Source organism: Eriocheir sinensis, chromosome 12 (assembly GCF_024679095.1).
Source record: "Eriocheir sinensis breed Jianghai 21 chromosome 12, ASM2467909v1, whole genome shotgun sequence".
Lineage (NCBI taxonomy): Eukaryota > Metazoa > Arthropoda > Malacostraca > Decapoda > Varunidae > Eriocheir > Eriocheir sinensis.
In genome coordinates, this window is record NC_066520.1 from 9,531,993 (window position 1) to 9,541,038 (window position 9,046).

The 9,046-nt window shown below is 45.4% G+C and overlaps 1 protein-coding gene across 1 annotated transcript; it reads right to left on the minus strand.

Moving 5' to 3' along the window:
* Window positions 1-581: 581 nt before the first annotated feature.
* LOC126997256 (probable serine/threonine-protein kinase DDB_G0267514) lies at window positions 582-1,956 on the minus strand. Its single transcript, XM_050858253.1, has 2 exons — window positions 721-1,956; window positions 582-632 (listed from the first exon to the last, which is right to left on the minus strand). The coding sequence occupies exons 1-2, from the start codon at window positions 1,954-1,956 to the stop codon at window positions 582-584; spliced, it is 1,287 nt and encodes a 428-aa protein (XP_050714210.1).
* Window positions 1,957-9,046: the final 7,090 nt, after the last annotated feature.

Sequence of the window (9,046 nt, forward strand, 5' to 3'; positions counted from 1 at the left end):
CAAGAAGTACTAGTGATCTGTGAGTACTATTGTGGCGTTACTTTACAGTTTTCTGATGATTAATTACTGTAATAAATAATCACTTGAGGCCCGGCTTCATGATAAGGCCTTACAGGGTACATTTCAGGCTCCCAGTTCCATGTCTTTGAGGTAAAATATGATGTGTTGCACATGATCTGAAGAATGTTTCCATTCCTCATAATTGGCTAGAGTAAAATAAAGAAAATCTCCTTTCGATTCAGCGACGAAATTATGCTCTAGAACTGTCCTTTAAGTAAAACAAAATGAAACTGAACATAAAACAGAATCCTCAGGTCAAACTTTGAAACCAAGAGAATTATCCGTTTTGGGATTTTTTTTTTTTTTTTTTTTTTTACAGATCCCCACCTATAGCGCCGGTAGGCTTTCTTCAGGGGCCAAATGGTCGGCCCAAGCCCGTCGTGGCGCAGGCAATTTTTTTATGGTGGCGCCAGTGGATTTTCATTACATAATTAAGGGCGTGAAAGTTCCTCCTGGCTGCGGTTACCGTATCAACACTACAAACTGACAAATACATTACAGTAAACCTGGGGCCGCGCTGCTCAGTGGTCGTCGTGGAGGGCGGCGTGCAGCGCGGCCTCGGGCTTGGTTTGCTGCAGGTTGTGAATAGAAGTGACTGCCTGCAGCAGGGAAGGCCGCGACCCTGAATGATCGTCGTGGAGGGCGGTATCTAGTACGCACAGCCTCGGGTTGACTTTCCTGCAGATCGTGAGTCGCAGTGGCCGCCTGCGGCAGGGTTGGTCGTTCCTCTGAATAGTCGTCGCGGAGGGCAGCGTCAGGCACAGCCTCGGGCTGGCTTTCCTGCAGGTCGTGAATTGCAGTGGCCGGCTGCGTCAGGGAAGGCCGCGCCCCTGAATGATCGTCGCGGAGGGCGGCGTCAGGCACAGCCTCGGGCTGGCTTTCCTGCAGGTCGTGAATTGCAGTGGCCGGCTGCGTCAGGGAAGGCCGCGCCCCTGAATGATCGTCGCGGAGGGCGGCGTCAGGCACAGCCTCGGGCTGGCTTTCCTGCAGATGATCGTGAGTCGCAATGGCCGCCTGCGGCAGGGAAGGTCGTTCCTCTGAATGGTCGTCGTAGAGGGCGGCGTGCAGCACCGCCTCGGGCTGGCTTTCCTTCAGCTCGTGAATCGCAGCCACCACCTGTTGCAGGGAAGGCCGTGCCTCCGGGTCCCACTGGGTGCAGGAGGCCACCAGGGGCTGCAGGGCGGCCTTGAGGCTGCCATGGGGCGTCTGCCGAGAGACGATCCTCAGAAGGACGCCCAAAGCGTACACGTCGCTAGCCGGGAGCAGTGGTTGCCCGTCCTTCAGTTCGGGGGACATCCACGTGCACATCCCGAAGTCCATCTCCTCAAAGTCAAGGTCGTAGGCCTCAGCGTCGAGCGGCTGGCCGGTGCGGGTGGCGAGGCCGCAGTCAATGATGCGGAAGGTGGGGCTTGAAGTTGGCCCGGACACGGTGACGTTGTTGCTCTTGATGTCATTGTGAATGACTTGTTTGGCGTGGAGTTCGCTCAGTTGGCGGGCAATGCAGACGACGGAGTCGAGGAAAAGCCCCACCGAGCACCCTTCCTCCAGAAAGTCGTCATAGGACTTGCCAGCATACTCCTGTATGAGCGTGGGCGGCTGAAGGCAGAGGGCGAGCAGCCTGGGCACGCCCCCCGCCCCGTCCAGCTCCACCAGGACCCGCGCCTCCCGCAGGAAGAGGTCGAGCTTGTCCTCCTCGAGCATGAGCTTCTTGGTGACCAGCTCGCCCTTGTAGCGGATGAGATCCACGGACCCGTAGGCGCCCTCCGCCAAAGTCTCCAGCACCTCCACGGCGCTCAGTTCCTCTTCGGATAGGAAGACCACTTGTCGGCGCAGGAACACCTCATCCACCTCCATGCCCTCGAGGGCCGCAGCCCCGGGCAGTACCGCGCTGCACATGCTCTCTGTGCTAGCCATTCAAGTGTTTTTTTGGACGCCAAGCAATCACGGCTTGGATGCCTATACAGGGTCGCAATCCAGCACCTAACCTCGGTTTAGGTCAAAATTTTCCTCATCTTTCCCTTCTATGTTAGATCTGAGCTATCGGTCAACTTTACTTCGACGCTGGATCCGAGCTGAGGAATGGTTCAAGCAATTTTCAACCTTATCGCCTCCAGCCTCGGCGCCCACGACGGACGCTCGTACAGGGGCGGGAAACATGGCGCTGCCTCGTGAACGGGCACTAATATGAACGGCAACACCGGTCACGGCACAGGGGGGGGGGGGGAGAGAGAGAGAGAGAGAGAGAGAGAGAGAGAGAGAGAGAGAGAGAGAGAGAGAGAGAGAGAGAGAAACTATATACCCAACCCCCAAATTAGGTGTGGCCTGTTTCTTTTTACTCGTCCTTCTATGAACGTAATTCTAGTAGTTGATAAAAGAAAACTAAGTGGAAGACGCTAAGAAATTGGAAGGAATAAAATAATATGTGGCCAGAGATCATCATTACCATTATTATTGTTATGGCTGTTTTCTCTCCTCTTCTTTCTCTTCCTCGCAATATAAAAGGTTACAAAATCGCTACACTTGTCGTTAGTCTTTCCATTCCGATGACAGCTTCTCATGCATGCTTCCTCTCCTCTCTCTGGTGGTCGGTCGGTCACTTTCACCCAGCCGTCAGTTATTGCTATTTCCTACACGTTAATCTTGATAATAACACCACTCCACGATACCTGTTAGTTCTATATAGTAAAAGAAAAATGATAGGAGTAAATGGAAGAAAGAAAGAGATTGATAGACAGATAGACAAATAGATAGATAGATAGTAATTATATTTTTTCTATCATTTGGTAAGATTAAATTGTCTATTCACAGATATTGCTTTGTTGGCATAATTCATTTATAGTATATTTAAAATGCTATGGTCAATAAAATAATCTCTATATTTATCTATCTAAATCTACCTATCAACTATCTGTTTATATATCTGTTTATAAATCTATCTGTCCATTTATCTATCTATCTATCCACATATCCACCTACTTATCTATCAATATATCTATATCTACGTACTTATCTATTTATCTATATATCTACTTATCTATCCATCTGTTTATCTATCTATCTATCTTTGGCCAATCCGCCGCCCAAGGAGTCAGTATTCTATCATTGATTATTTCTGATGACTGTACTTTGTTACCTGTTAATATATCAAGGTAAGGGACAGGTGTGCGGTTAAGAGAGAGAGAGAGAGGGAGGGAGGAAGGGCAGGTGTGTGTGTGTGTGTGTGTGTGTGTGTGTGTGTGTGTGTGTGTGTGTGTGTGTGTGTGTGTGTGTGTGTGTGTGTGTGTGTGTGTTGTTGTTGTTGTTGTTGTTGTTGTTGTTAGTGTGACCCTAGTATGACATTGCCGTGGACTATTATTTGTATTAATTATCTCCTTTTCATTTCGTTTACCGTTACTAATGCGACAGTTTGTATATCTTGGTTTATTACTACGAAGATGTCTTTTTCATAGATGTTCCTCTTTATTATATTATTACAGATGGATTTTTTTTGCTATATTGGTACATAATTTCGTGTTTTTTGTTACGTTATTAAATAGATAGTCCTCTCTAACTTATATAATCACACATGGGGCATTTTTCTCGTTATATTTTCAACTTTTTTCGACTTAATTTATCTCTACATCTTTCTATCTATCGTCAGAATTCTACGAGGGCAAGGCAATTACAAGGACACACCCGGCGAGGCTAACGTCCTTATAAGGTGACTCTCCATCTCAACCCATACAAGGGAGTGAGACGATTATTCTTGTGGCTTCACGCTCACCTACTCTCCACTGACCTGTCCAGCTAACTACAGCCTATTAAACTATTGCAGACGTCACAAATATGCCGTATAGAAAGTTTCGTATATGCGCTTATCCCAAAATGAGTCTGTATCAATTTCTTTCAGCACTTATTCAAATCCAGTATCACCCTCAGCCTACATTGCTAATTACATTCTAGTGAGCTATATTTTAAGCGTCACAAATATAAAAATAATCGTATTTGCGCTTCTCCCAAAATAAGAATATATGAATGTCTGAAGCACTCATCCAAATCCAGTATTATCCTAAGTCTACTAATGATTATGAAAAACAAAATAAGATGAACCTCTTTTCCTCCCCCCCTCCCCCGCAGCCTGTAAATGACATGACAGGTGTTCGCGGTGATTTGGACTGTCAGCTCTCGCACACAACAAAGGCGGTGACAGGTGGACCGTTTAATGATTGAGGTGAGGGGCACTACAAGAGGAAGGGACAGGGTGAAGTGTACACAGTGGATGCCGAGAGATGGCGTGCGTGTGTGATGGATGCTGAGGAAAGATAGAGTGAGGTAAGGAAAGGAAAGGTGAGATGGTGAGCGGAGAGAGGTGGCGAGTCAGGTGAAGTGGTAAGAGGAAACACCAGGAGAGAAAGTGCGAGGGAAAGAGCGAATGGGGGAGGAATGATAAAGGAGGTGAGAATCTAGTGGAGTGACGGGGGGAGATGATAAATGCATAAGAGGAGGAGGAGGAGGAAGAGAAGGAGAAGATAAAGGAACAAGAGAAAGAGAAGAGGAAGAGCAGGGTGGATATGAGCGATGGTGTAGGCGGCGGAGACGGAAGTGGAGGAGGAGGAGGAAGAGAAAGGAGAAGGGGAAGAAGATAAGGGAACAAGAGAAAGAGAAGAGGAAGAGCAGAGGGGATATGAGCGATGGTGTAGGGGGCGGAGGCGGAAGTGGAGGAGGAGGAAGACCAAAGGGATACGTTCGCGGATGTGAAGGAGATGGAACAGGACGAAGGAGAGGAGATCGGCGAGGTGATAGCGGACGAGAAGTTGCACGGGAAAGAAAAACGTGGTGACGGACTGGATGAGGGAAGGGTGAGGGCGAGTGAGGCGAAACAGAACTTGGGAAAAGGAAAAATTAATGTGGCAACTGATCCTGTGAGTGAGCGGAAAGGGCAGGAAGAAGGAGGACGAAGAGAATGTGGCAACGATGGACTTGACACACATGGCCGCACCGAAGCAGGTCATCATCATCATCATCATCATCATCATCGTTTGCGTGAGGGAAAGATGCCACCTCGTTACCCCCACTGAGGAGTCAATGGCCCGCGCGGGAATGGTTGGAAGGTCATGCCCGTGGAAGGATGCGCGGCCAGGGACACGTTAGGTCTTCGCTTTACTCTTCCGAATCCTCATTTTTACTTTTCTCAGTCATCGTTTTACTTTTCTCAGTCATCGTTTTACTTTTCCGAGTCATCGTTTTACTTTTCCGAGTCTTCGTTTTACTTTTCCGAGTCTTCGTTTTACTTTTCTCAGTCATCGTTTTACTTTTCCGAGTCACCGTTTTACTTTTCCGAGTCACCGTTTTACTTTTCTCAGTCATCGTTTTACTTTTCTCAGTCATCGTTTTACTTTTCCCAGTCATCGTTTTACTTTTCTCAGTCATCGTTTTACTTTTCTCAGTCATCGTTTTACTTTTCTCAGTCATCGTTTTACTTTTCTCAGTCATCGTTTTACTTTTCCGAGTCATCGTTTTACTTTTCTCAGTCATCGTTTTACTTTTCCGAGTCATCGTTTTACTTTTCCGAGTCTTCGTTTTACTTTTCTCAGTCATCGTTTTACTTTTCTCAGTCATCGTTTTACTTTTCTCTGTCATCGTTTTACTTTTCTCAGTCATCGTTTTACTTTTCTCAGTCATCGTTTTACTTTTCTCAGTCATCGTTTTACTTTTCCGAGTCACCGTTTTACTTTTCCGAGTCATCGTTTTACTTTTCCGAGTCTTCGTTTTACTTTTCTCAGTCATCGTTTTACTTTTCTCAGTCATCGTTTTACTTTTCTCAGTCATCGTTTTACTTTTCTCAGTCATCGTTTTACTTTTCTCAGTCATCGTTTTACTTTTCTCAGTCATCGTTTTACTTTTCTCAGTCATCGTTTTACTTTTCTCAGTCTTCGTTTTACTTTTCTCAGTCATCGTTTTACTTTTCTCAGTCATCGTTTTACTTTTCTCAGTCTTCGTTTTACTTTTCTCAGTCATCGTTTTACTTTTCTCAGTCTTCGTTTTACTTTTCTCAGTCATCGTTTTACTTTTCTCAGTCATCGTTTTACTTTTCTCAGTCTTCGTTTTACTTTTCTCAGTCATCGTTTTACTTTTCTCAGTCATCGTTTTACTTTTCTCAGTCATCGTTTTACTTTTCTCAGTCATCGTTTTACTTTTCTCAGTCATCGTTTTACTTTTCCGAGTCATCGTTTTACTTTTCTCAGTCATCGTTTTACTTTTCCGAGTCTTCGTTTTACTTTTCCGAGTCTTCGTTTTACTTTTCCGAGTCTTCGTTTTACTTTTCTCAGTCATCGTTTTACTTTTCCGAGTCTTCGTTTTACTTTTCCGAGTCTTCGGTTTACTTTTCTCAGTCATCGTTTTACTTTTCCAAGTCTTCGTTTTACTTTTCTCAGTCTTCGTTTTGCTTTTCTCAGTCTTCGTTTTACTTTTCTAAGTCTTCGTTTTACTTTTCTCAGTCACCGTTTTACTTTTCTCAGTCATCGTTTTACTTTTCTGAGTCTTCGTTTTACTTTTCTCAGTCATCGTTTTACTTTTCCGAGTCTTCGTTTTACTTTTCTCAGTCATCGTTTTACTTTTCCGAGTCTTCGTTTTACTTTTCTCAGTCATCGTTTTACTTTTCTGAGTCTTCGTTTTACTTTTCTCAGTCATCGATTTACTTTTCCGAGTCTTCGTTTTACTTTTCCGAGTCCTCGTTTTACTTTTCTCAGTCATCGTTTTACTTTTCTCAGTCATCGTTTTACTTTTCCGAGTCTTCGTTTTACTTTTCCGAGTCCTCGTTTTACTTTTCCGAGTCTTCGTTTTACTTTTCCGAGTCATCGTTTTGCTTTTCTCAGTCATCGTTTTACTTTTCCGAGTCTTCTTTTAACCTTTCTCAGTCTTATACTTTTACAATTTCATATTTTATTCATAGGAAGCACAATAGAAGCGAGGCAAACAGAGAGACAGTGACAGAGAAGAGGAGAAGGAGGAAGAGGAGGAGAAGGAGGAGGAGGAGTAGGAAGGAGGAGGAGGAGGAGGAGGAGGCAAGCAAGGGGAACATGTCAGTTATCGTCAGGAGGAGGAGGAGGAGGAGGAGGAAGATGTGGGTTCTCCACTGTCTGTAACGAAGCACCAGAGTGAAGGAAGCAGCAGGATTACCGACAACGACGACTATGAATTTTGCATATACGACAACATTTCTACAACGCACAAAACATAGAAAAAATAAAAAAAAACATAAAACAACACGAATATGCAAACGATAAATAGAGACCCCACCCACAATAAGATAGAAATAACCAAACAGGAGAGCAGGAAAACTAAAAAGGAAGAGAAAACAAGGAAAATACGGGAAACAGAAGACGGAATGAGAAGGAAGCATCTTGGAGTGTGTATCCTTGAGGCCGAAGGATACACCACAAGGAGTTATGACAGATCAGCAGTACCGGGGACGAGAGGAGAAGATGCGTGAGGGACGAGAGAGGAGGAAATGACTCGCCTGGTGGTCTTGCCGAGGAAATGAGACTGGGCTAAGGAGAAGGAGAGAATGAGCAATCGCAGGCGGGAAAGGGAGATGAAAGAGACCCGGGCGGAGATGATATCGAGTCGGGGCGGACATAGATTTGGCCAAAAGAACATCGTGCGGAGTGCGTGAGAAGGTAAGGAAAGATATAATTCACCTGAGAGTCCATGAATGAGAGAATGAAGAGTTGTAGCGAACTTGAGGAGGCGAGGGAAGAGGAGGAGGAGGGTAGGACGACGAGGAGGTGGAGGAGGAGAAGGAGGAAGGGGGAGGATGAATTGTGGCGAACATGTGAAGAAGGAAGAGGAGAAGGAGGGTAAGACAACGAGGAGGAGGAGGAGGAGGAGCAGGAGGAGGAGGAGGAGGAGGACAAGTAGACTCCCGCCACACTGAACCACAAGACCAAGAACCATCACTAGAGCACACGCACCTCGCTTATAAATGAAAGATCCGCCAATTTCCAGGAAGACGCGCTTTCCCTCTCTCTCTCTCTCTCTCTCTCTCTCTCTCTCTCTTGCGCGCATACACTAGACTAAGGGCAAGGCTTAAAAAATAGTCTCCTGCGGCACACAACCTTCACACTCTGTTCAAAATATCCTGGAAATGCATGTATGACGTGCGAACAGGGGGAGGAGCATAAAAAGTGGGGGAAGGGGAGTGTGTGTGTGTGTGTGTGTGTGTGTGTGTGTGTGTGTGTGTGTGTGTGTGTGTGTGTGTGCATCGAAAATCGTCTCAGTTCAACATTCTAGGGAAAACAAGGAATACATATGTTGAACAGTTTACCGCCTAGAAAGGAAAGCTGTACATATCCGAGGTATTTTTAGCATAAGCCAATAATATTCATAAGCTTCACTGTCAAAATAAAAGTTACAAAAGTTAATTGCCTGCCAAATACTTCCATAGAAATTCATGATAGATTTGCCAGTATGAATCTTTCTGGCCCCTAGTTGTTCAGCCTTCGTTCTCATGCTGTGTTAGTCCCCCCTCACACACACAAAAAAAAGAAATAAATAAACAAATAATAAAACATCACGAATAAGCAAACGAACAATAGAAACATCACCCACAATAAGAAAAAAATACACAAACAGGAGAGCGGGAAAACTGAATATGAATAAGAGAAAACGGGAAAGACACGAAACAGAAAACGGAATGGGAAGGAAGCATCTGGGAGTGCGTGTTCTGAAGGGGAAGGATACACACACACACACACACACACACACACACACACACTACAGTCATCTCAGGAGCATGCTGTGAGGAAGGAAGGGCGCAGCAAAACAGATCTCACCAGGAAATTAAATGCCACAAGAGCCGTTTCTCATTCTATTGCAATGCTGGGGCTATTTCCGTGTCCCTCCTCCCATTGCATTTCCTTCTCATCTTTCTTTGTGTTAGAGTAGAATTAGCCTCTTTGTCTGCCACCCTTTTGCACACTGGGATTGGAGTACACATGTATTTCCT

Bases quoted from the DNA above. Each gene is read 5' to 3' on its own strand.
- LOC126997256 (XM_050858253.1), bottom strand. From the start codon at position 1,956: ATGTGCAGCGCGGTACTGCCCGGGGCTGCGGCCCTCGAGGGCATGGAG. The intron at 633-720 runs GTGCGTACTAGA...CACAACCTGCAG, and splicing joins AGGAAAGTCAACCCGAGGCT to CAAACCAAGCCCGAGGCCGC.